The 25,461-nt window shown below is 58.9% G+C and overlaps 2 protein-coding genes across 2 annotated transcripts; one reads left to right on the forward strand and one right to left on the reverse strand.

Moving 5' to 3' along the window:
• Window positions 1-5,950: 5,950 nt before the first annotated feature.
• On the forward strand, window positions 5,951-14,162 carry PHF19 (PHD finger protein 19). Its single transcript, XM_086764134.1, has 15 exons — window positions 5,951-6,027; window positions 7,245-7,445; window positions 7,709-7,790; window positions 7,903-7,998; window positions 8,072-8,172; window positions 8,288-8,436; window positions 8,776-8,871; window positions 9,098-9,166; window positions 10,097-10,217; window positions 11,261-11,328; window positions 11,422-11,598; window positions 11,684-11,771; window positions 12,039-12,124; window positions 12,265-12,360; window positions 12,685-14,162. Exons 2-15 carry the CDS (start codon window positions 7,254-7,256, stop codon window positions 13,034-13,036), a joined length of 1,773 nt encoding a protein of 590 aa, XP_086620260.1. The 5' UTR covers window positions 5,951-6,027; window positions 7,245-7,253; the 3' UTR covers window positions 13,037-14,162.
• Window positions 14,163-16,320: 2,158 nt separating this feature from the next.
• CUTA (cutA divalent cation tolerance homolog) lies at window positions 16,321-25,108 on the reverse strand. Its single transcript, XM_086763932.1, has 6 exons — window positions 24,999-25,108; window positions 22,431-22,579; window positions 19,213-19,272; window positions 17,913-17,958; window positions 17,517-17,566; window positions 16,321-17,030 (listed from the first exon to the last, which is right to left on the reverse strand). The coding sequence occupies exons 1-6, from the start codon at window positions 25,077-25,079 to the stop codon at window positions 16,928-16,930; spliced, it is 489 nt and encodes a 162-aa protein (XP_086620058.1). The 5' UTR covers window positions 25,080-25,108; the 3' UTR covers window positions 16,321-16,927.
• Window positions 25,109-25,461: the final 353 nt, after the last annotated feature.

The following is a 25,461-nucleotide window of genomic DNA, read 5'->3' on the forward strand; positions in this document are numbered from 1 at the left end:
ACCCTAAAGCATCTCTTATGTCAGTGCCATAAGCATAGGGTCGCCTTTTCGTTGCCTCTGGAAGCTGGTGTGTTTGTGTGGAAGATGTAGCACCCAGTACGTAGGGCTTTGACCTGGAAAATCGAATAAAGTGTTGTCCGACGCTGGCTCCCGTGGTGCTACGCCCGGCTAGCTGGGGGATGCGGGCACAGGCAGGTGAGCGTGGGCCGTGATGGCGTGATCCGACACAGCAAGCTGGTTTCCAGAGCCTCTTCTGGCTACTGCAGCTGGAGCAGAGCGGGAGGCAGGCGGCAGCTGATCTTGGGAGAATTATTGCAGATTAAGATAGCGGTCGGCTCTGCCTGGTTGCCAGGGGAGTCGGGGCTGCTCCGCACCTGTGTGAGATTTCCCTGGCCCTCGCTGCCCGTGGAGCTGCTTTTCCACCGGGGATTTTTAATTAGCTGCTCTTATGATAGCGGGCATTGACTTCCCAGGGCGGCTTGGCTGCCTCTTTGCTCCACTATTACTTTTTTGTGCAAAATCCTTTTCCATGTAGAGCTGTTATGTCTTAAAAATAATCAGGAGGGTTTTCCTTGTATGTGAGAGACAGAGAGAGAAGGTGGGGGGAAATGACTAAAACCGTGTGTGGGTGAGAGCTGGGGAAGGAGAGAAAGTGTGTGGGAAAGAAGATGTGAACACTTGCGTGTGAGAGAGAATATTTATGTGTACGTGTCTGCGTCGAGGGAAGCAAAAAATGTGTGTGTGTGCATACGTGCATGTGCAGGTGGAGAGATACATCCAGCGGAGAGTGGAGGACCCGACGCCTCCGTGCTGGTCTCTGGTGTGATTCTACCAGCAATAATTACACCACGTTTTTTCAAATCCTGTGCACAGCCAGGATTTCACTGACGGCAGGACCCCAGCGTTGCTGCAGGTGGAGGGCAAATCACACAGAAGCAGCACAAGCTGCAGGGAAGCAGAAGCATCCATGCTGGCCGAATAAATACCCTGGAGAAAGGACATGATGCACCAGGGCTCCGTCTGTCCCGGCGCAACCGATACCAGACGCGAGAGCAGGGCAGGACAGGGTGGGCTGAAGACCTCGCTTGACACCTCCCTTCTGCAGGGAGTCCAGGGGGGACGATGGAAGAAGGGACCTGCTTGGTGAAAATCAATTTTAAAAGTTTATTGGAAGCCCTTTCGTTCCAGTTTTCCTCCTAGCCATGGATTCCCAACGGGGAAATCCCTGAAGTAAAAGAGGAGGAAAGCTGCAAGGCTGCCCAGTTTGCGGGACCCCGTGCTCATCGTCCCGCAGCGCAAGGCTGGGGCGGAGGTGCCTCTGCCTGCCTGGCTACGAAATCACCAAAGGAGCATCGCACGGCGCCAGCTTCTGGGATGACTCAGGCCAGGATGGCAAATGTCTGCAAAGGGAGGAAATTCGTTACTGGCTCTGCTCGTGGGGCCGACAGCTCGTTGGTGTAAAACCGTCCCTGGGACAGGACGCAGATGAAGCGTTGCTTGCTTACAGCAGGTGAGAGCCAGCCGCGCAGGAAGCAGAGGCAAGCCGAGCCGCCCTGAGACTCGTGAAGGCGGCACATCCACCGTGGGCTCGGCGCGTGCATGGCTGGTGGAAGAGTCTCGAGATTACTCAAGGCCCAGATCAGTGGCGAGGCACCCTGCAGCCACGGGCCCGAGCCAGGGGACGGAGCCCACGAAGGGGCGCGGGGGGCTGGACGAGCAGGGCTGGCTCCGCGCTCAGCCGGCTCCCCAGGAGCAGTCGAAGCCTGTCCGTCACTGCAGTTCTGTAGGGGGGTCAGCAGTGCAAACGTGCCCCAGTAAATACAGATCTTCACTCTCCATTTTTTACTTTTCCCTAGGAACAAAATGGGCTTTTCCTTTCTTTTCTTTCTTTCTCTCTCTCTTTTTTGGGAAGGATGTCTTTCCAGAGCAGTGCTCGGGAGCTGCAGACGTGTACATATCGTATCTGTGTCAAAATTATGTAAGGGCTCCACGAACACAAACCTTGCACAGCTGTAAGAACACTTACAAGCTCTTCATGTCTTATGCAATTGCACAGAAGCATGCAAAGAAAGTTAAGTTAAAAAAAGAAAAGGGTATGGATTAAATTCGTGCTAAATAACCAATAAAAAGACATGAAACCCAAGGCCTAAATGCTCTTCCTTTTAAAGGCACAGCTGGCATAAACCAGCTGAACGTCAGATTTAATGTCCGATTCCAATTGCAAGCGTACCTCTGTGCGAATACGCCCTTTGCTGTGTCACTTCTCCCTGAACGGGCTCGAGGAAGAGCTGTGTCCCCCTGTGCCGCAGCGCGCGGGGCACCGCCGGAGCGTTACCGCGCCCACGAGGAATGCGCTGAGCCGCCGCGCTTCCCAGACACGAGGCTCCGCTCCGGCCTCTGGTGTTCCTGGAACAGGCTCCCCATTTTCATCTCCGAGACCTCCAGCCACAAAAACGTCTTGATGAGGAAGCGGATGATGCTCACCGAAAGAAACTGAAATTGGAGCGACATCAAGGCTTCACTAACCCAGCAAATCACTTATGTTGCGGAAATGAACAGCCAAAGTGATTTTTTTTTTTTTTTTTTGGTTTGGACCAAATTAAATGATGCAGAAAAATAATAAAAAAAAAGTTTTAGTGAGCTAAATCAGAACTGGTTGCTCCGTGTTTCATGGCAAAGAGTAACAGTGCCTCTGTAGCTACGATGGTTTAAATAATGAAGGACAAGGTTCATAGGGAAAGAGAACATGTTTCTGAATTGACTAGTACAGCTGAAAAAACCAGTCAAGTTTCAGGCTCATAAGCCCTTCTTCAGGCCAGAAAAAGAACCCATAGCTGCACACAGTCGCTTTGAGATTAATCTGGTCACGTTGGTCAGTCGGGTGGTTGAGACCCCTGGAGCAGAGGGAAGCGTTGGCCGAGAGAGAGAACGATGTCAACAGCCTCATGCTACTCTGGTTCTGGCTGCTTTCGTTGGCGCGGATGTGCCGTACTTTACCAGCTGAATCTCCAGAAGCAAAGGGCCCTTGCAAATTGCGAATTGCGAATTGCGAATTGCTCTGAACAGCCTACGAGAGCCGTGCCAGGTGTCCTGGTCTCTGTGCCGCAGCCCCGCGTGGCTCGGCCGCAGGAGGCTCCGGAGCGGCCGTCGGCCAGCGCGAGTCCTTCCTGCAGATCCTATCCCCGCATCAGGCCCATAGCTCACAGGCAGCTTCGTGTTTGGGTTTCCATTCAATATTCCTCGGCTTCGGTTTCCAAGACTACAAGCCAACATACAACCCCTCCTCCCACGCCTGTTTTCAAAGAAAGAAAAACACTGTGAAAAGGAGCTCCCCGATTTCTGGGCAGTTTTCAAAGCAGAAAGAAAGGCAGCGCCGGGAGCTGCTCGCCCCGCGCACGGCGCGGGCTCTGCTCCGGCTGGGGCTGCCGCTGGCTCGCGGCCGGGCTGGGCCGCGGTTCCCCGGGTGCTCCCTCATCGTGCGAGACGGAAAGCCCCTTCCCCACCTTCGCAAGTGCCGGGTGCGGAGGAGCAACAAAAAGCTTTTATGGACAAAATGGGGGCATCATTCGAATAATTTTCTAAACGCCAGTTTTGTTTGGAAATTCAAACAAATTTGGGGCTGGGTGAGTGCTCCTTCCCCCATGGAGTGTGTCAGGCGTCGTCCCACCGAGGTCCCTGGAGCCCCATCGGTGCGAAACCAGTCACTCAGCTGTGTCCGACCGCTGCGCCCGCTCCAGCGCCTGCCAGCAGCCGCGAGCCTTCGCATGCTGCCAAAAAACGGGATCTCCAGCGGCTCCCCCAGCTCCCCAGGGGTGTGCGGGAAAAGCCGGCGGGTGCACAGAGGAGGAGGAGGAGGAAAAAGAGGAGGAGGAGGAAGAGAAGCAGGAGGAGGAGGGAAGCACCTAGTAGCTCACAGCAGCAGGAGCTGAGGCCAGGCTCGGTGAGGATGATGTGCCAGGAGCACCCGCAAAGAAATCAGAGTTAAACGCGATTGCGCAGCTTCATTCCTGTTAGGAAACAGAGGATGCATCTAAAATTCCTTTTTTTTTTCCTTTTTGTTTGGGGTTTTTGTTCCAGGGCAACGTTACAGTGCCATCGGCGGGTGCTGGGTTTGGGGTGCCCTCTCCGTGCCGTAGGCTTTTCGGTAAGGTCCCCCCCGCTTACACCCGCCGTGAACTCCATCTTGTGTTTGATTTTCGTGTCACACCCTCTGCGTTCCCGTGGCAAATGGCCAAGATGCTGCAAACGCAAACCAGGGTGGCTGGGGAGGGGTTGTAAGAACATCTCTGTGTGGTGCTCCGCCGGCACTGCGCGGGGACGGGCTGGGATGGGAGTGCCGGGACGGAGCGCTGCGCCCCGCAAGCGCGGCAAACAACTTGCCATCGGCCAAGCTCAGCACCAGCAGCTGCAGTGAAGCGAGCAGCGGCGTTTGTCCAGGGGGAGAGTTACGGTGCAGGAGTTATTTTAATCCTGCAGTGACTCAGGGCGAACACATCGTGACTCACCGCAGAGTTTGGTCGCTCGGCTGTTTTGAAGATGCGTCAGGTTCCCCGTGCAGGCGAAGGACGGTGTTTCACGCCGGGGAGCAAGCTGCCATTTTTTTGAACCTCTGCAAACGCGGGCTCAGCGGTTGGGCATAGGCGCGGCGCGGCCTGGCACGGCACGGCACGGCGCGTTGGGCACCCGCCTGCCGCCGTCTTCGCCTTTTGCTGGGCTTTGCCTCACACGCCAAAACCTTACGGTGCCCATCGCTCGGGGAAGCGCGTCTCCCCTCGGGTTCACACGCACAACATTGCTTCCCCGCCGCCGAGGGCCAGGTGCAGCGCGGGGAATGCTCAGATGCCAATGTTTTATGGGAAAGGCTGATGAAAAAAAAAATATTTCTAAGATGGCAGAATTAGACAGAGGTGTCGACAGGGTGTTCCAGCACTGTGCCGTTCTCTCTGGATGCCCAGGGAGCTGCTCACTCGCAGCTCAGGCCTTTGGCAGGTGCTGGGAGACCCAGCGCAGCGCTCACCCCAGAAAAAATCGGAATCAACTCCGCTTGCGCTTGGCCCAGGCCCTGCACCAGGAGTCAGCTTCTCTACTGCCCGAGCAGGCCTGAAAACATTTCTTTTTTTGGCAGCGCTTCTCGACAAACAGCAAATCCTTCAGATTTCTTCTTGGCACCGACCGAAGCATTTTTTGCAGGGATTGATTTTCACTGTCAGGATTCGCAGAAAGGCTGCCCCCGTTTCTAGGAATCCCGAGGAGCACAGGTTGTTCCCTCGCGCGGGACGATGCTGCGCCCCTGCCTGCACCCCCAGCCGGGGATGCCCCAACCTGGCTGCAGGCAGGGAGGTCCCCAGCGAGTGGGACAGGGTGACGGTGCTCACCCCACGGGCGGTGGGTGCAGGGCCAGCCCTGGGTGCCCCTGGGGACCCCAAGGTGCGTGACTGCAGGCGGAGCGACGCTGGGTGGGTGGGGTGACGCTGTGTGTGGGGATGTGGGGTGTGATGGCACCCGTGTGGGGCAGTAGCAGGTACCCCACGGGGGGAAGCTGCAGGTACCCCACAGAGAGCGAGGGGTGGCCGGTACCCCACAGAGGGTTCGCAAGTACCCCACGTAAGGGGGTAGCAAGTACCCCACGAGGGTGGGTACCAGGTAACCCGCGGTGGGGGGGTTAGCAGGTACCCCACGGGGGAGGGCGAGCAGCAGGTACCCACGCGGGGGGGGAGTGGGTGGCAGGCACCCCACGCCCCTGCGTGTGCCTTGCCCTCGCATTGCGGGAGCCCCGGAGGCCGGGTCGGCGCCGCGGGGCCGTGCCCGGGGCCGCCGCGATGGGAGCCGTGGGAGGCGGCGGAGGGAGGCGGCCCCGCGCTAATTGCATAAGCGGGGACGTCAATGCCCGCGGGAGGCGCGGGGGGAAGCGCGGGAAGATGGCGCCCCGCGCCCTGCCCCCGCCGCACGCCGCCGCTCCCCGCCGCGGGCCCCGGGCGGGCGGGCGCTGAGAGCCGGGCGGCGGAGGGGGCTGCGCGGGGCCCAGCGGTAAGGGCAGCGCCGGGGCGGGGGGGTCGGGGGGGGGGGGCGCGGGGGCGGCGGGACCGGGGCCCGGGAACGGGGGCGGGCGGGACGGCGCCGCCAGCGCCTTTGAATGAGCCAATGGCGGCGGGGCCCGCGGCCGCCGCTCCCGGGGCCCCCCCCGGTGCTGCCGCCCGGCAGGTGCCGCCGGACCGGCCGCGGGGCTGGGGGGATGCTGCGTGGCCCCCGCTCGCCCGCCACGGGAGCGGCGTGGGAGCTCCCACGCGGGACGGCGGGAGCTGTCCCCGTTCGTGTGTGTGTGTCTGCGTCCCCCACCCCGCGCCGGGCTCGCTCCCCCGTGGGCACGAAGCTGCCTCCGCTTTCATAATCGCCCCCCAAATGCGGGCTGGCGGGTGGGTGACATGTCACAGGCTGCCGCCGCCGCTCCGGCCGGCCCCCGGGCCCGGGGGAGCTGGGTTTAAGTTTTATTGGTTTATTTATTCCTCATTTATTTATTCGTTTTCCGTCGCACCCGCTTTACCGTAAGTTTTCCCCTGCCCCGGCGCAGGCAGGGCGGGCTCGGGAACGGGAGCGTTATTCCCAGCGCGGCGCGGGGCGAGGGCGGCCGCTGCGGCTTTCGGCGCGGTGAGGTTTCGCGTGGCCGCGACGGGCGGGCGAAGCGGGGGAGAAGGGAACTTCGGGAGCCGGCGTGAGCGGTGCCTGCCCGGGAACGCGGCTCGGCGCCCGGGCTGAGCGGGTTCCCCCCCCCGCCTGCGGCCCTGGGTCTCAGCCGCTCCGTTTCGCTCGCTCTGCCCGCTGCCGCCCGTTTCCCCGTCGGCTCGGGAGCTCGTGAAACTGCTCGGAAACGGTGAATTAACCACCACGGCAAACTTAACGCTGTTATCCCTCGGACGCCGCGTCCCCAGGCTGAGCCGCGCAGGCCTGCGGCGTCTCCCCGTGCCCTGCGGCCGGGGGGCTCCGTGTTGCGGGAGCTGAGGCAGTCGGGGGGTTAACTCGCTCTTGATCGGGAGTAGCAAAGATTGCGGCTGCTCCCTCTGATTTCGGGTCAATCACCCGTGGATGAACCCAGCTCATTTTGTGGGTCCTGAGCACGTGCTGGTGGGGCTGAACCAGCCCCGGGCTCGGCGCTCCTGGGCAAAACCCTCCGGGATGCCACACCCGGCCGACGGGCACGTTGTGTCGTGGCACCAGGGCACAGTGACGAGCATGTGTGTCCCCTCCAGGCTCTGCTGATGGAGACCGCCAAGCTCAACCCCATCATCCGGGATGTCTACGCAGCTGCTGGCCGGGTCCAACAAGCACCGGCCGCTGCCTCGGCACGGAGGGGCAGCGGCTGCCGAGAGCTCATGGTCAAGCTGACGGAGGGGCAGTACGTGCTGTGCCGCTGGACCGATGGGCTCTATTACCTCGGGAAGATCAAAAGGGTAAGGTGGGCACCCAAAAGGGTAAGGTGGGCACCCGAAGTGTAGCTAGCGCTGTTCCCTGGGTTCGTTCGCAGCTTGGGGCGGTGCTGGCCAATGTATCTTTGGTCTTTGGGGCATTTGGGGTTGATGTCCTGCGCCCAGGTATCACACCCCAAACCCAACTTCCCGCAGCCCCAAGAGCCAGGGCCGGTCAGCAGAGAAAACAGGGAAGCGCTGGGAATGGGAGCTGATGCTCGGCGATTCTTCCCGCTCTCTCCCCGCAGGTGAGCGGCTCCAAGCAGAGCTGCCTTGTCACGTTTGAGGACAACTCCAAGTACTGGGTCCTCTGGAAGGATATCCAGCATGGTGAGTGCCGCCCCATCCTCCCCTCCCATCGCTGTGCTGGGGGTCCTTGCTGGTGCCGCAGAGACGTGGCTGTGCCTTGCGTGTCTCCAACTCTGCCATTCCTGTCCCGCAGCCGGCGTCCCCGGGGAGGAGCCCAAGTGCAACATCTGCCTGGGAAAGACGTCGGGCCCCATGAACGAAATCCTCATCTGTGGGAAGTGCGGACTCGGTGAGTGTGGGTGCATTGTCCTGGTGCTGAGGGTCTGGCCAGCGCGGTGACACTGACGTGAGCCCTCCCGCAGGTTATCACCAGCAGTGCCATGTCCCGGTGGCAAGTGGCGGCGAGGGCCCACTGGGGACACCGTGGTTCTGCCGCCGCTGCATATTTGCCCTGGCCGTGCGGGTGAGTGGGGCTGCCCGGGATCGCCGGCTCTGTGTGCCACCCATCCTCGATGCGGCCATGCAGGATGCGGCCCCCTGTGCAGCTCTGCTGACCCCCATCCCACTTGGTCCCGCAGAAAGGGGGTGCCCTGAAGAAGGGAGCCATCGCCAAGACGCTGCAAGCCGTCAAGATGGTGCTGTCCTACAACCCCGACCTGCTCGAGTGGGACTCCCCACACCGGACCAACCAGCAGCAGTGCTACTGCTACTGCGGGGGCCCCGGCGAGTAAGCCCCCGCCTGCCTGCCTGCTGGGAGGGTTGTGGCGTTTGGTTTTGTGGGGAAAAGCATTTGCAAAGGCAGACGGGATCAGGGTAGGGAGCTTTTCCCCCAGGAGAGAAGTCCTCAGCTTGCAGGTCGTTGCCCCGGGGCCAGCAGCTTTGCTGCCCATTCTGCCTCTGTCGCCCGGGTCTTCGCTCGCTCCCGGAGGCACCGTTTGCACCCACCTCTGTGGCTGCGGAAGATACGAGTTAGGGCCAGACTGGGGGGGTCCATGCCTCGGAGGGGGCCGAGGTGGTGGCTGCTGCCCGCTGCCCTCGCTGTCACCCACCTCCTCTCCCTCGCCAGGTGGTACCTGAAGATGCTGCAGTGCTACCACTGCCGGCAGTGGTTCCACGAAGCCTGCACCCAGTGCCTCAGCGACCCCATGATGTTCGGAGACCGGTATGTCCCTTCCAGACTTTGCTGGGATGTCGGAGCTGGCTCCCCGGTGGGGCTCGTGCACGGGCACGTCCCCAGTCTGTATCTCCCTGACCCAACCCCACTCCTCCCGGCCGTGCTGTCACCCTCGGCACCCGGAGCACTGTCCTCGCCCCGACCCGTCCCCAGGCCCTGCATGGCCGCGGGGATGGCCCCCACCCTCAGCGCTCTGCTCTCCGCTGTTTTCCAGGTTCTATGTGTTTTTCTGCTCCGTATGCAACCAGGGACCAGAATACATCAAGCGCCTGCCCTTGAGATGGTAAGAAATGGCCCCAGCTCCTTTGGGATGTGCTGGGGTGGCCCTGGGGCACGAGGCCAGGTTTTGGTGGTGTGAGTTCACAGAGCGTCTCCTGCTCATCCCAGCCCAGCTCTGAGCTGGGGCTGTTTCCCGGGGAAGCTATTTCTCCATGCACCCCAGACCTGCTGCTTGTCCGGGAGCCGAGGTGCACGTTTGCCAGAAGATAACTGGGGGAAGCCATCGGGGATGGGACATCACATTCTGTCATTAAAGACAAGTTTGCAAGTGGTGCCTTCTAGCGTACCTTGAGGGTCTGAAAGCACTTTATATTAACGGTGCCAGCAGCCCCGCATTTACTGCTGTTCCCCTTGTGCCTGGCCATGTCGGACGCGTTACCAGTGCTAACGGGCTGCTGGGACACGGCTGCGCCGGGGACGTTGCGCTGAGCAGTGCCGTGCAGCAGGCTGGAAGGAAAAAGAGGGAAATCCTGCAGGATGTGTTGCTTGGCTTTTGTTTTTGGAGACGCAAGTGTGAAATCCCGCAGGAGAGAGGGGGCTGTTAGAACAGTGTATTTTCGCGGGGGTAAGAGCTGTCCAGCTCCCGTACCTGACTGCGCCTGAGGCTTATTAAAAAGCTGGAAAACTGGGCACTCATCCTGGAAGTGACATGTCCTCCAGCTCCAGGGCTCGGGGCACTGAGCGTTTGGGCTTCCCCTGTCTGCAACAGCATCCCACCCCTCCCCAGCGCTCAGGGGATGCCATCCTGGCCGTGGTACATCCCCTGGGATGTGTGTCCAGGCCAGGGTTGCTTCCCCTGTGGGGTGTGGGAATGGTCCCGGCTTCCATCGAGAAGGTTTTGGGAGGGTTGTGCTGGGCTGTGCTTGAACATCTTGGTGGGTACCATCCTGCTGCTGGGTGCGCTGCTGACCTCCCACCCTCTTTGCTCCCGCAGGGTGGATGTGGTCCATCTCGCCCTCTACAACCTGGGCGTGCAGAGCAAGAAGAAATACTTCGACTTCGAGGAGATCTTGGCCTTTGTGAACCACCACTGGGACCCGCTGCAGCTCGGGAAGGTAAAAACGTGCGGTCCGGGCGTGGGCTGGAGAGCAGCTGTGGGGCGGGAGAGGTGCTGCCAGGGATGTGAGTCACGGACGGCTGTCCCCGAAGCCTCGGCTCGGGGGGAACGGATCCTCCTTCCCGCAGCAGCCGAGCTGCTGAGGCTGGGGCAGGTTGGCTGGGGAAGAGCGGTGCTCGTGGTGGGGCAGCGAGCTCTGCCCCGTGGCTGGGCTGGCTTCCCCTCTCCGCGGCCACGGACCCCGCGGTGTGGTTGTGGGTTGCTTGTTGGGAAAGGCTCGGAGCTTTGGGAGTGCACACTCACTGTGGCCCAAGCAGGCTGCTCCTTGGCCGGTCCCCCGCGGGGAAGGAGCTTTGAAGACCTGCCTGGTATCTCTGGGTGGGCAGGAGCACCCGGCCCGGGGTGTCTGCACCCGTTGGGAACACACACGGCATCTCCCATGTGCTGCTCACCCCGGGGCTGGTGTCAGAGCAGGGTGTGCCCAGTGGGCGGTGTCAGCGGTGGAGATTCTGCTCCCTGACCCAGGAATTGTGCCGACCCCCGGGCACGGGCCCTGGGCAGAGCCAAGGGGCCTCTCCTGGGACGGCGGGGCATGACTGGTGGAAAGGGACGTGCCTGCATGTCGCCCCACGCCAATGACCTTGAGCATCTCTGCAAAACCCCGGTTCGTGCCGCACTTGGCACAGGCGGCTCCTGCTCAAAATTGGCTTCATCATCTTCCTCCGCGCTGGGATTGCCCGTTGTTTGGGTGTCACACCCGACATGTTTCCCAGTCGGAGCTGCAGCTGGGAGAAACGCTAAAACCAAGGCGTGTTGGAAACCTGTCACCGTGGCGGGATGGCTCGGTTCCCTTCAGACGCCTTCGTCCCCTGCCCCGAGGGTGACCGGTGCCAAACCCGGGCGGCTCTGGGCTTTGGCAGCCCTGGCTCCCTGATCTTGGGCAGGAGCCGAAGCCCGGAGTTCGGGTTCCCCCGTCTGTTTGGTTCTTGCATAACGGCTGCGGAGGCCAAGCCCTGCCTGATCTCTGCCGTCTCTCCGCAGCTGACGGGCACCCCCATCTCCGAGCGGGGCCCCCACCTCCTTAATGCGCTCAACAGCTACAAAAGCAGGTGAGCCCCCGGCGCGGGACAGGGACGGGACGGGATGCAGGATGCTCCTGCGGGTCCCCGGCTGAGGGTTGTTTCCTCCCCTCTGCCACCCAGGTTTCTGTGCGGGAAGGAAATCAAAAAGAAGAAATGCATCTTTCGCCTGCGGATCCGCGTCCCACCCAACCCCCCCAGCAAGGTGCTGCCAGAGAAGGCCCCTGGCGTGGGCGTGGGCGAGGGCGGCTCCTGCGAGCTGAAGAAGAGGGGAAAAAACAAATACGTCCATAAAGACAGGTGAGTGGCCAAATTCACCCTGGCGCCCCCCGCTGCCGCGCGCCCCTGGGGTGGCCTGGCAACTTCACCCCCCCTTGCTTTGCAGCCTGCTGCCGCGGCAGCTCCAGCAGCAGAAGCGGCGAGCGGCACGGCGCAAGAGGGCCAAGTTCTTGCTGGAGGACGCCATTCCCAGCGTGAGTCCTTCCCCTTCTCCTCTGCGCGACCATCCTGGGCTCTGACAGCCGGGTGGGACCCCCTGGCCCCGTCCCTGGGGCTCCCCGCGAGGTTTCCCGGCTTCTGCAGGCAGGGAGAGCCCCCGTCCCTCGCCCTGGGGTTTGCAAATGTTCTGTGCCAAGCCTGCTGCTCAGAGAGGGAGCGCGGTGGTGCCGGGGCCGATGCCGAGGCCGCGGGCAGCACCGCTCCGCTCGGCAGTGACGAGCGCCCTTGTTTTCGCGGGGCAGAGTGACTTCACCTCCGCCTGGAGCACCAACCACCACCTGGCCAGCATCTTCGACTTCACACTGGATGAGATTCAGAGCCTGAAAAGGTGCGTGCGGCCGGGCCCCGGGGGTGTGGGCAGCAAGGAGCCGTGGTTTGAACGCCAAAGCGCGAAGGCAGGGCTGGGGAGGTGGGGGGCTGCGGTGCCCCTTGCGCCCGGCTGGAGCCGACGCTGCCTCCCGTCCCCAGTGCCAGCTCGGGACAGACTTTCCTGTCGGACGTGGACTCCACGGATGCTGCCAGCACCTCGGGCTCGGCCACCACGAGCCTCTCCTATGAATCCAGGTGAGGGCTGTGCCCCCCGCCCCCCTTCCAGAGGGGTCCCGGTGGCACAGCCAGGGGGGCGAGGGCTGCCCCTCTCCCCCTGCAGCACCCTCGTCTCCTGGCACAGGGATGTCCCGCATCAGGGAGCCTTTCCTCCCTGCCTCCCAGAACGGGCTGGTGGTCCCAGAGCTGGGCATGCAGGGTTGGAGCTATCGGTCCTTGTTGGGCTCGCCCGAACTCCCAGCGTGCCCCCTCCAGGCTCACAGGGTGGCGGGCGCAAGCTGGCCGGATGGAGGGCACCTTTTGGGTGCTGCCCTCACCCCTCCTCTCTCCCGTCCCTCGCAGCCGGAGGACGGTGGGCAGCCGCAAGCGCAAGCTGGCAGCGCCAGCCTACTCCTCGGCCGGGGCGAAGAGGAGAGGTGGGGAGCCAGGCGGGCGCCCGGCCGGGGGCACCCCCGAGGGCAGCGAGGCAGCGTGCGGCCCCGACCGCCCGGACGACGGCATCGACAGCCACACCTTCGAGAGCATCAGCGAGGACGACTCCTCGCTCTCCCACCTCAAGTCCTCCATCAGCAGCTACTTCGGGGCGGCAGGCAGGCTGGTCTGCGGCGAGAAGTACCAGGTGCTGGCGCGGCGGGTGACGCTGGAGGGGAAGGTGCAGTACCTGGTGGAGTGGGAAGGCACGACCCCCTACTGAGCCCCGCCAGCCCCCAAACCTCTCCCGGAGCCAAACCAGAGGAGATGGGGATGACAGGGCAACCCTCGCCGCGAAGCAGAGGAGGGGCGCTGGGCGACGGGGAGGGCTGGGACCCCTCCTTGCTCAGGGGTCCCGGCTGGGACCGGCTCCCCGGGAACCACCATGGGTCCCCAGCGCCGTCAGCTGGGTGAAACCCACGGCCTGGCCGCTGGATTTTTTTTTATTTTAACAGTTATTTTATTGGCCGTGTTATATGCAAAGAGCGTGGCTCGGCTGTGCTTTCCTGGTGGAGCCTGTGGCCGAGCCTGAGGCTCCATCACGGCGGTGGGAAGGGCAGAGAGCCAGTCTGGCCTTTTCGGAGGGGTCCCCCCGGCACCCCACAACCTGCTCGCGCGGACCGACGCCATGCCGGTGCCTGGCGCACCCTGAGACTCGAGGGGGTCCCGCCGCTAAGGCAAAAAGCGGCTCCCTCACCCGCGCCTCCACAGCCCGTCCCTGTGCCCGCAGGAAACGCTGGGCAACGCTCGCCAGAGCCGGCGTGCGGGGTTTTCCTCCTCAGAAATCCGTTCGCTAAAGGAATGTGGTTTGTTTTAAATGAGGGGGAAATGCCCCGAAAAGAGCCCACGTGCGGCCAGCTTTCACGGCCGCGGGGCAGACGTGTGTGGTTGCTCCCGTCCCGGCGTGTGATGATGCACCAGCTTCATTTCCCCGTTCTTCTGACAATCACGGTCTTGGAAGAGATCAGCCAAAAGATACGCGCTTGCCTTAAAACCACCGCGGGCGTTTCACAGACTGGAGCCCGAGGCCTTTATTCCCACAGGAACCCTCGTCCCGAACGTGCCAAACAAGCAGACAAACCAAAAAGGCAGAAGAGGACAGCGGGGACACGGGGAGGGGGTTGTACTGGGTTCCCCGCGGCCATCCCCGTGGCCTCGTGGCTGGGCCTCGCTGGAGGGCAGCCACGCTTTCTGTTGCTGGGGTAACGCTGATTTTTGTGAGCGCGCGGGGTCGGTTTGTCTGCGGAAGAGAAGGGCAGCCCCCTTCTTTAGCTGAAGCAATACTGCCAGGTTGTTCAGGAGCAAAGCAGCTGTCTTTTTCTAAAAAACCAATCTAATATCATCAGACATTTGTTAGATATTTTTTCTAAGAGATATATATATATTTGTAATGTTGTCTTCCTTGTCTCTCCCCATCACTGCCGTGGCTGTCCGGCGGGGACGGAGGGTGGGCGATGCCGGGGGGGCCGCGTGGCCCTGCTCTCGGCGCACCCCGTCCCCACAGCCCCATCGTTCGTACGTGCGCTTGCGGGATCTGCCAGCCGGGGGCTGAACTGAAAAGTTTGTTTTATTGAAAAAGTACTTCAGTCGACGTGATTGATTGGCACGAGGGAGCAGGTGATGTTTGCAAACCGGAGGCCAAAGCGTGGTCCTTAAAAACAAACTCCTGCTTCAGCTGCTAAAGTAATGTATGGGACACCCGTGAAGGGGGGGTGCCAGTTGTTTTAATTCGTCTGGCGGGCACCGGGCCTTTGCGCGGCTGCGAGGTGACGATGCCGGTGGCGATGCCTCTCGCGGGGCCGTGGTGCAGAGCAGCAGCTTCTCTGCAGCCCCGGGATGTGCCCGTGTGGCTTGGGGCAGGCGGGAGCTGCTTCGGTGCCCGTAGTAGGAGCGTGACTATCTGGCCCGGGGTCGCGCGGCCGGTGCGGTGCTCGCTGGAGAAGCTGTTGGCCGCTTGCGCGGTGCGAGGTCTGGGAGAGGAGGCTCCGTCCAGCTCCAACCAGGAGGTGGTTTGAGCCGCGCGGGGTCAGAGGTGCTTTGGGGAGAGGCGCTTGGCACCCTCGGGGTCTGCGTCTCGGCTCATCCGGAGGGGAGCATCTCCAGAGGGGCCCTGTCTGTTTGGGAGGTGTCCCGCTGGGGCTCCATCCCTGGCAGGATGGGTGCAGCCGGCCAGGTCACTCCCACCCTGCCTTGGCCTGTCCCCAGAGGATCACTCAAAGTCTTTTCCTTTCACGCGTGCCTACGAAGCCCTTGTTACTGTCGGAGTCGCTGCCGGGGGGCGGCGGGAGCTGCCAAGAGCCGTGCCGGGGCCGAGCAGGGTTATTCCTGCGGGATGCGCGACAGACATTGCACTCGCGGGAGCACCCACGACGCCTGGCCCTGGTTCCCCTCCTCTTCCTCCCCTCTCCCTCCCCTCTCTTCCTGGCCTCTTGCAGAGAATTGAATGTGGAGCCTTTAAAAATATTTTTTGTTGCAGAGTATATTTTGCGTTAGCTGTGATAGATCTTATAATGACTCTGTGCACCTTCTAAAGATTTACGAGTTCAGGTTGCTGCTTGTAATAACCAACTCTTGTTATACTCAAGTTGTAATTAATGTGTCTGATGTACAATTAAAAAGTCTTTTTTTTTTTTTTTTTTTTTAACATCACTGGTTCTTTGTAGTCTCAGGATTATTGAGTCTGGATGCTGGGGGTCGGTGTGTGCCCCTGACCTACTGACTGGTGAGGTCTCAAATGGCCCCCATCCGATTAATCTTAGCCTAAAACTTGCACGTGGCACAACATAGCCCTGGCAGGGCTAAACCAAGCTGAGCTTTGGGTGCGGTGCAGACCTGGCCTGGGGGTGCTGGTGCTCGCTTCACGTGCTTTGTTCCTTTTTGCCGGACAGAGCGCCCAGCTGGTACTCTGCTTCTTTGGATTTAGCGCTGAGACGTTTCCTGCTCTCAGAGCTCAGGCTGTGATCCCTCTTGTCTTCTCTTTCCCGCGCCTGCGAGCCTGCCCCGCGCTACCTCTGACGGGGCCGCGCGAGCCCGCGGGCACAGCTCTCCGTGCCTGCAAACGCCCTGTACCGCTTCTCCGCGAGCCCGAGACGAGCGAGTGGGAGCCAGCGGAGCGGCGCTCAGCATCGGGCTGGAGAGAGTTGCTGCAGACCCGCGACGGGCCCTTCCTCCTGCCCGGCTCGCTGCGGGCGCAAACCGCGACAACACGCAAGCCGGCCCGGGTAAGAAACGCTCCTGTTTATTCCCTTCCCAGTCAGATAAATAACTCCATATTTTTCTGCAAGTTATGGCCCGTTAAAATATTAATGTGAGCGTCTTTTTTCAAGGTTAAGCTTGGCCCAGGTAGAAAGCCACCGTTCAGGCCGGGCGATGCGCTGGTCCTGCTGGCGCGTGGTTTCCCTGAACCGGCAGCGGATGTCGCCCAGCTCAGCCCAGCTTGGCAGGCGGGGCAGGACCAGTCCATGTGCTGCTTGCAGCTCCTGGTAAAGGCTTGCAGCGCCCGCTCAAGTTTGCTGTTTCCTTGGATTTTGTACGTCTGGAGCCAGCATGTGGCACGACAGCAGAAGAGGGCGTGAGCCAGCGCGTCGCGGAGTGCCCGGCCACATCCTGCTGCCTCCGGGCTGGGGAAGCTGGAGGCAGAGCGGGGCAGGATGCTGCCACAGCCGCTGCGGGGGAGCAGGGGGCCAGGCAGGGCTTCAGGCGCTGGCTGTGGGGACGCACGGCGCTGGAGGGGCTGCTGGGGGCTGCCGGGCCATGGCTACCAGCTGGCACTTGTGGCTGGGGGCCTGAGACAGCCCCCAAACGCTGCAGTGTCCCGACAGGAGAATCTCTGTGCATCCTCATCTGCAATGCTGCAACAAGAGTTGGTGCACGTAGCCCGTCCCCACTTTGGCCTCCGGGCTGCTGGATGCTCCCTGGCGCAGAGCGGCAGGCCGAGGAGGGGGTGTTTGGAGTGCAAACAGAATTCCCAATCCCAAGTTTCTGTGTCGTAGCAAACCCGTGAGGATATGAGCTGCCTCCCTGCGTGTGCGTAACCTCTGCCCGCACAGGGAGACCAGCGCGGCTCAGCACCTTTCACTCGCTCCCCGCAACAGCGAGGTGCTTTCTGCGCTTCTCAGTCCCGCGGGACGCTCTCCTCTATCCATTTGAGGTAGAGAGGGTTTCCTTGGTCGATAGGCAGGCTGATGATTTCAGGAATTTCAAAGGGGTGGATGGATCTAAAGTGGAAACAGACGCAGAAGAACAGTGTCAGCGACAGCCCCGCAGCGGAACAGAGCCGCTCCCGCCCGCAGGCGCAGGAAGCAGAGGTCCCCGCTCCCAGCCCTGCGCTCCAGCCCTGCCCCACGCTCTCCGCTGACTTCAAAGCGCCCGCATCTTCTTTTTGCCATGTGAGAATTTTGCTTTGAGTTTGGGGTTTACCACAGCCAGCAGCTGACTGCCAGGGGCCCTGGCCCAGAGCTGGCTGTGCTCCCCCCTCAGCGCTTGGGAAAAGCAGGAAATCCTGCCAGGAGGCAGCCAGGGAATAACCTGGGTTAGGGGAAGGCGAATCCCTCCTTGTGCCCAGTACGGAAGGGCTGGTTGAAGCCCAGCAGTTGATATTCCCGTCAACCTTTTCTTTTTTTGCTGACTCCCAAAGCCCGAGCAGGAGATGGCACCCTACCTTGGATTGGGAACCCAGTGCTCCCGCGGAGCCAGAGCCTCACCTGACGTAGCTGGACAATTCACTTATTTTGGATGTCCTTGTTTTCACTAACTGTGGAGAGGTAAAAAACCAAAACAAAACCAAGGGAGAAGTAAAGGGGCTGGAGCAATCCTGCACACGCAGCTCCGCTGCACCCATCCAGCACGGCCAGCGGTACGAGAGGAGCCCTTCCCGGGCTTTTCCCTGGGGGATGTCCCCTGCGGTGGCGGGATGAAGGGCTGAGCCAGGCTGCCACCCCCAGCTGCCACTGCCACGCCCGCAGGTGGGTGCTCGGGGTCCATGGGTACTGTCCCGAATCTTGGGCAGGTTGGTGCCACCCTCCCCAAACCACCCCCAACCCCTTTTGGCTGGGGCTCTCTGGGACAGGAATATTTGGATGCGGGGAATTGTCGCTTACCAGCAGTATTTCAGTGGATTCTTCCAGTTCCCCTTTCCAGAAATACCTCGATTTAAAAGAAAAACAGCCTCAGCAAACACAGCTCTGGCTGCAGCCGTGCCGATTCCCCTGGGGGGTTCAGTTTCCCTGCTTGGTGCTTTCTGGACGCCGCTGTTCCTTTACGAAGCGGTGCTCAAGAAGCATCGCTGGCCCCAAGAATCTGCTGTGCACGCAAGTGAGCACCCCAGATTTACAGACCAGAGCCTCCTTGGCTGTGCCAGCCTCGAGAGAGCTGCCTGGGGGGGTGGCAGGGTAAAGGGGCTGGGACCGGGGTGGCTGTGGGGGGCTGTGTGCTGGTGGTCCCGCCCCAGGCAGCGGCTGGGGGACGGTGCCCGCAGGGACTGCAGCACGGCTGCAGCCGGGAGGCTGAGCGAGGTGGCATCACGCTTTTTTCCTCTCTCCCTGCGGGAGAGGAGATGTACTTGTGGTGAGTCAGACATGACCTTTCCAAACACTTCTGTTGACAGAAGGCCATCGTGATTTCAGCTGCGTGCTGGGTTCCTGCGCGAGGAGGCATGCGGAGGCACCGCAGTGTCTCCTGAGCTGGGCACGGAGGAGAAATCGGGGCTGTGCGTGCGCAGCTCGGCTCTGGCCGTTGCGGCTCGTAGGGACGAAGCGTAAGGGGAAGAAGGATGTGACGGGGTTTGCCCTACTTCAGCAGCCCCAGCTGGGCTGTGGAGAGCCTGGGGAGGTGCTGGGAGGAGACCCTCCTGTGCAGAGGCTGTGATGTGGGGACCCGCTCCCCTTGTCCATCGGCGCTCCTACGAGGAAACGGCTGTTTGGGGGCTCTGCTCTTTAACCTCCCTAAGAAGGGCAATTCCTTTGTGGATGGCTGAGGATACCTGCAGAGCATGGCTGGTCATATTTCAAGGTCAAAGGGACTGTTCTTCCTTCCGGACATCACTGCTTAACATTGTAAAGGCCTCTTCTGGTCCCTGTCTTAGCTTCTTTTTAGATCCTCTAAAAACAGGTGTCATGTCCTCAGGACCATAAATCACCTCATTCGTTGCTGGATCTCCGTGTAGCTAAGTAACGGGTAAATAAATGGCCTCCCCGGCAGTTGGAGCGTCTGCGCTGCGTAACAAGCTCAGCGCACTTTGCACGGGTGAGGATCCTCTCTACCATCTGCGACAACACATGGACCCAACCGCCTTCAGCAAACTGCCTCCTCTCCCCAGGGCCGCGGGGCGTCCATCTCCTCCTCCCACCCCAGGAGCCCTGGGTTTGCCTCCTCCGTCCGGGAATATTCAGCCCAACTTACAAGGCCGAGCTCTTCGGCAGGATGTTCACGCAGGCAGCCAGCTTCTTATCCATGATGGCCCTGGGTGAGAGAGGAGGGGGAGTTAGTGCCTGTCCCCCACTTGCCCCCAGCCACGGGGACATCCCCTCGTGCTGCCCCTGACCGCCAGCACCAGCTTCGACAGCGGAGACGTTAATTATTACCAAAGAGGCAAAGGTAGGTGGCCTCCAGCTGGAGCTGCTTCAGCTCGGGTTCTCCTGGCTCAGTTCTGAGACCGTCCCCGTCATCCCAGGACGGTTGGCTCGGAGCAGCACGCGGGACCTGTGCCTCGCCCGGTGCAAGGATCCCGCCCAGCGCCAGCCCTGCGCCCCATCTTCCGCGGGGACACCAGGGCGGGGGCTGAGCCGCGGGGCCGCCAGACCCGGGGCTGGGATGGACACCGAGGGGTTTGTCTCCCGGCCTTGTATTTACGCTGTCAAACTGTGCTGCTTCCACACACAGAGGCTAAATGTGGATCTTGTTAAATTAACAACATCAAGGTTTTTCTACCCAAAAACGTCCTAGAAATCTGAAGCTCAAATAAATTCCTTCCCTCCGGCTGCCTCCTTTCGCTGTGGGCTGTTTTGTTTTTGCAGGGCTGCTTGGGCCTGCGCGCAGAAGTGATATTTAAGTGATTAAAGAGCCCTGAAGCAATCTGAGGGTGGATTTTTAGAAGAACTAGGTCAAATGTTGTGTTTTCTGACCACAGCCATGCCTGGGCCCTTCTCCCGGGAAGGCAGCCCCGTCCCTCCTGCGGGCAGCTCTGTGAAAGGCGCTGCACGACTGGCTTCTGCTTTTTGACTTTTTCACGTTTTCTTTAACGCTGGCGTGGCCAGGCAGTGCGTTGTACCGAGTGCTTTGACAATGCGAACATTTAACTTCTAGCTGACCTTGAACTGCAGAGAACGCAGGAGTTATTAAACACTGGAAGGCTCGATTCAACAACCAGTAGAAATTAACCCTTGGTGAGCTAAAGAATTAAAACCATTCCAATGAACTTCTACTCCAAGCCGAAACGCTCTCCGGGAGCCGGAGGCAAAGCCGCCCTTCCCCACCATCCTACGGCGTCTGGCCACGCCAGCAGCGCGCTGGAGAATGAGCGCCTGGACCCAGCTCACGCACGGGATGGGGTTTAATGTTTGAACACAGCAAGGAGATGGAGATGGACTTCTCTCCGCCCCTGGCAGAACCGTGGCCCGAGAGGACAGCCGTCTGGGTTGTTTGCTCTCCCCGTGTGCAGCCGGTTCGAGGCGTTTGATGCTTGTGGAGCATCTTGAGTTAATCCGTAGAGCAACAAACTGCAGCAGCGTGAGCGGAGATATCCCCGCTGTGTCTATCATGTCAAACACATGGCACAAATCGTTTTGTTTTCGCTGCCTGCAACTTCTGAATCACTTCAGTGCAGGAAGCTTTTGATTTGGGTGAGTCCCCTCTAATTGCCCTGTCCCAACAAACCGTGATCCCGGCCGAGATCCTGAACTTTGTTCCAGCAAGCCGAGCGGAAACAAGCAGCCACCACGGGAACGGGAAAAGTTACAAGAAGCTGAATGTGATCTGTGGAAAAACGTCTGCATAATACATGATATCCGTGAGTTGGGTACTTCACGTGTATTTCTTTGTCGCTGCCTCACAATAGGATCTGAACTGAGACAGATGAAATATTAATAAGCAGAAAAGCAAATAAAGCGATACGCGCACATCTGCGGCAGGGGCGGGGGCTGACAGGCCGCTCGGGGGTTAGCTCGGGGATGTGAGGGGCAATGGCAGCGCCGTCCAGCCCGACGGGGTCACCTCGTCCCAGCAGGCACAGGGGAGAGGCCAGAGCTCCTGTGTGGGCCTGGGGTTTCCTCTGAGGATTTTCAGTGAATAGTAATCCAGATAAACTGGGTTAGAACTGAATTCTACCTGCAGGTAATCTGCTTTCACAACCCCTGAACTGCTCTTCCTTAAAACCAACAGAAAATTTCCTTGCGGTCTGATCCGTCAAAGTGGGAGCGCCACGCAGCAACGGAAAGGAAGAATAAACATGACAGCATCAGGAAAACGGTGGGTGGGAAAAGAAGTGTGGAAGCCCTGTGTCATCCCCTTTACAACCATGGCTCATTCATCCAAATTCCAGAACAAAGGAATAATTATTCCACCAGTAAAAATGCAACCGAAGTACCTACATCTCAGCAATGGGGAGTCAGTTATTTCCCCTCCCTCCCTCAAAAGATAAGAAACAAAGAGTGGAAAACACTTGCAAAGCTGTTAAGATGAAGCACTTTCAGAAACTGAGGCTCTTTTCACCAGCCACGTACAGTTACTCCTTTTTTTTCAGATGACATCAAGCGGTACAGATATTATTCTATTTGAATTTCTTAATACAGTTGCAGTATTTAAGGTGACACAAAATCCCTTTCAGTAGCCTGTCAGTTCCTGAACACTTTACAGAAGATGGAGAGTTTTTGGCAAGCAGCAGGGAAAACAGCGCAGGAGGTGTTGCCGGAAACGTAACGGTCCATCATAAACATTTCCCCAGTCAACACGGGTTCAGTGCTTTGAACAAACCAGCTATTGAGTCAGGGACTGAGGGATATGCGAAAAAAAAACCTCTGCATGCAAAATATCTCATACATTAAAAGAGAGAAAAAAAAAATTCAAGGTAAAGCCCTGGTTCCCGAAGTTTGGTGAGCAGAGAGCAGGCGTCCAGGTGGTACCTCACAAGTGCCCGCTCTGCGTTGGCTGGGGACCACTTCCATCTTTTATTTATTTTCATGGCGGTGTGCTGTGCTCTGTCCCTTCCCGTACACACCTCTCCCAGAATTTATCTGTGTTGTTCTAGAGAAGACAGGCTGTGGCGGATCAGGGAACATGAGCCCAGGGCTTAAGGCATCTGAGGAGCCAGAGATTTAGGACCATGGCTTTAAAATGGGTCTTGAAAATGAAAGGCAGTGGAATAAACCGAGAATTGGGCTGATGTTACTCTGGTGTTGACTTCAGAGGCAATTGTCAGCTTTCATTTAAAAGCACAGCTCTTGGTAAGTGGTCGTGTGGTACAGAGAGAAGGAGAGAGAGCGGAAGGGGAAAGGAGCATCCTGCGGGGAGAAGTGCGAGGTACAAAGAGTGCAGCTGCTCTCGAGGGACAGGGCAAGGCTTTCTTCCACAGCGAGCCGCTTTTGAACAACTCAAGCCGACAAGCAGGGCAAGCGCCTCTGTACCTTGCGATATCCTTGGCGATCTGCTCGTTGAGACAGTTGATGAAGGCGATGGAGTGGGTCCCGGAGACGTAGCTGCCGGTGACGGCAGAGTGCAGCTGAAGCGCGAGGCTCCTCAGCACGGGGTACATCAGCAAGGACAGAGTCACCACCTGAAACGCATGAGTGGCGATCTCAGGTGAAAAACTAAGCATTTACATTAACTGTGGCTCAGGGGAAGCCTCCAGCCTCCTTTTTTCCAACACTACAACAGCACGAGTTGTGATTTAAGTGAAAACATGCTCAGAGGGAGATTCACTCCTCTCCAGTGGGGCCAGTCCAGCACTGTGCCAGGAGAGGGCCAGTTTTTGAGGCTTTACCAGCCCACATGTGCCCAGACCTCTGCTGCTGGAGGGCACATCCCAGACTAAGGGCGGGGTCACAGACCCCCCTGCTTGGCCTCAGCAGCCAGGACTGGTTTTCTGATGAAGAGAAAGGAGGTAAGTCACCGGCTGCCTCTGGTAAAATACATTTTTACTGCAAAAAGGAGCAAGAAGGGAACCACCAAGCACATCTTCTTTCCATCTGAGGACCATCCTGCAGCCATCCTCTGGCTGTGTGCCCAGGCTGGGACACGTCCACCTCTCTGGGAAACGGGGACGGGACGCTCTGCCTCCCCGGGGGTGTGGAAAGGAGGAGAGCGATGTGTCAGGTAGGGGTAGGGATCTGGCCATGGGAAACATATTTGGGCTGCAGTCTGATGTGGGACTGGAGCCTGGGGTAATACCGTCTGCACTGGGACCCGGAGAGGTTTCGGCCTGCCCGGCCACCCCGGGACGATTACTCTCTTCTGCTGACAGAGGTTTTGCAGCCCGCCTGGGCTGTGATACAGACTCACAGAGCAGGCAAGGGGAGATAAGACAAATGCAGGTTTTGAGTTCGTATAATCTTCATTATCTGATACTAACAGGACAGTGAAATTGGATCCTTTTGGGCAAAGGAACCCGAACGGACACAGCCCAGGTCTGTAGGGCTGTCTCCGTCCGTAGGGCTGCAGAAAACAGTAACGCGCTCTCTGCGGGCTGGCAGCGCGGCGGCAACAAGTTGGTTTTGCTGTACAAAGATGCTATTCCTGGCAAGCCCCTTAGCTGCTCTTTGTACACACGTGCCACAAACAGAGCCACAGCAAAATACGTAATGATCTCAGCAGGGACGCTGCTGGCTGGGGAGGGTTAATTCGGTGTGCTGAGTAATAGCTGAAGGATGGTGTCGCTACCCGGGCTGCGGCGCTCGCCGTCTCGGCACAGCTGCTCTTCTCTTTGTCTTTTGTCTTGTTTTTGAAATAAACAGCATCTGGCCCCTGTTCAACTACAGTGATACAAAAATGCTCATAAGACTAAGAATATATTCCTTTTCTCCCTTATTTCCACCCTCCTTTGTCCTCTGAAAAGTCTCCTGTTACAGGGCCAATGTCAGAGCTGTTTTTTTTTTTAAAGATTGAATTAAAAAAAATATCTCTTTTGTGACCACACAGACAGGAGCTCCTTTCCGTTTGGAAAATGACTGATGTGCTGTATTGGTTGTCTCCTCTTTTCCAATCCATTTGAGGAAATATTCTTTGTTATCACAAGGTTTCTCATAATAATTTTTAGAGCTTCTTTTGTGCTCTTTTTTTTCCACTAAGCCATTTAACAAATATTACGCAACAAATCCCAGCACCTACTGAGATAGCTACGAGCCAAACAGAGATACGCTGGTGTATCTATTTTTCCAGATTAGAATGTAATCATGCTCCCTGCTCAGGAAAAAGAAAATCCAACCTGTTCAGCACAGCGATCATTAATCTTCTTGGAAGATGTATGTGCATATGATGAGGAAATCCCCACGAACATTTGCGACTGAATATTAGTACAAGAGTGACCGCTCTCTTGTTTTTTTTTGTGGTGTTTTCCTCTTTCTTTTTTTTTTCTGAAAAGAAAGACAACCCCCCCCCCTTTTTTTTTTACCCAGAATAATTTGGCAAGGGATGGTGCAGAAGTAAAGGAGTGAAACTTCAGGATTCCTACCTGATAAAGCAAATAAACTAATGACTGCCAAAATGTTAAAGTGAACAGAATTTAAAAACCCGCTGTGAGATTTTAAGTATTTCACTGAAAAGCACTGACCACCAACATGATAGCTGAGTTCAGAGAGACTAAGATTTCTGCAAGATTTGTTTTGGCTTTGGTGAATTAATAACAGTTTTAGGGTTTAAAATTACCAGGTTAGGACTTTTCCCCTAGTCCTGATGAGGTTCCGTACAAAAAAGCCAAACCCGAACACGACTTGTGGCAATTTTGAGCACGCTGTGAGCTTCCTCAGCGCAAGCGGAAAAAAGACTCCTAACAAATTTACTTTGCTCTCTGCAGAGACTGAGAATGCGTTCCCCCTGCATGATCTTTTTTGTCTCTCTCTTTTTTTTTTTTTTCTTTCAGAGGTTCCCTTATAAAGGTATGGACAGAGGCATTTCCACGGCTGCCCGGGCGCGCATCCGCCACGCTTCCCAGCGCGTCACCCGCGTCCCCCCATCCCAAGCACGGAGCTCCCACTTACCAGCAGCAAGGTGCCACGGCCCGGCCGAGGGCAGCCCTGGGCAGCGGGCGGCAGCGGGCAGCGCTGGCTCAGCCACTCCATCTCCCCGGCCGGACCAGAGGCTGCGTCCCCTCCGTCCCGCCACCTGCTCTGCCCTGAGCTGGGCAGGCTGCCTGGGAAGGCTGCCCACAATGAGCACTAACTCCTCCTCCTCTTCCTCGCCGGCTGCCTGCAGGCTGGTACCCGCCTGCCTGCCGCAGGGCTGAGGCGTGGGCCCGTGGGCCAGCACGGTGTCCCCGTGGCACCCTTGCCTCCCCACAGACCCTTCCCTGCCCTGCCCTGCCACCCCGACCCCCGCATCCAGCCTGCCGCCCACCCTGAAGAGCTGGGGGGCACAGATGCTGGGGTCTGGCACCCCCGGAAGCGAGGTCAAGGCCGTAGCAGGGACAGACACTCCCCATAGCATCGATGCTTCGATCAAAAT

Source organism: Chlamydotis macqueenii, chromosome 20 (assembly GCF_036417535.1).
Source record: "Chlamydotis macqueenii isolate bChlMac1 chromosome 20, bChlMac1.mat, whole genome shotgun sequence".
Classification (NCBI taxonomy): Eukaryota; Metazoa; Chordata; class Aves; order Otidiformes; family Otididae; genus Chlamydotis; species Chlamydotis macqueenii.

What these genes read in the sequence shown, in the direction of transcription:
- PHF19 (XM_086764134.1), top strand. Translation starts at nt 7,254, where the DNA reads ATGGAGACCGCCAAGCTCAACCCCATCATCCGGGATGTCTACGCAGCT. An exon ending in TATTTGCCCTGGCCGTGCGG is followed by an intron (nt 8,173 to 8,287) that starts GTGAGTGGGGCT and finishes TTGGTCCCGCAG; the next exon opens with AAAGGGGGTGCCCTGAAGAA. An exon ending in TACTGCGGGGGCCCCGGCGA is followed by an intron (nt 8,437 to 8,775) that starts GTAAGCCCCCGC and finishes CTCCCTCGCCAG; the next exon opens with GTGGTACCTGAAGATGCTGC.
- CUTA (XM_086763932.1), bottom strand. Translation starts at nt 25,079, where the DNA reads ATGGAGTGGCTGAGCCAGCGCTGCCCGCTGCCGCCCGCTGCCCAGGGC. An exon ending in AATCCACTGAAATACTGCTG is followed by an intron (nt 17,567 to 17,912) that starts GTAAGCGACAAT and finishes ACCTCTCCACAG; the next exon opens with TTAGTGAAAACAAGGACATC. An exon ending in GAATTGTCCAGCTACGTCAG is followed by an intron (nt 17,031 to 17,516) that starts GTGAGGCTCTGG and finishes TTTCCACTTTAG; the next exon opens with ATCCATCCACCCCTTTGAAA.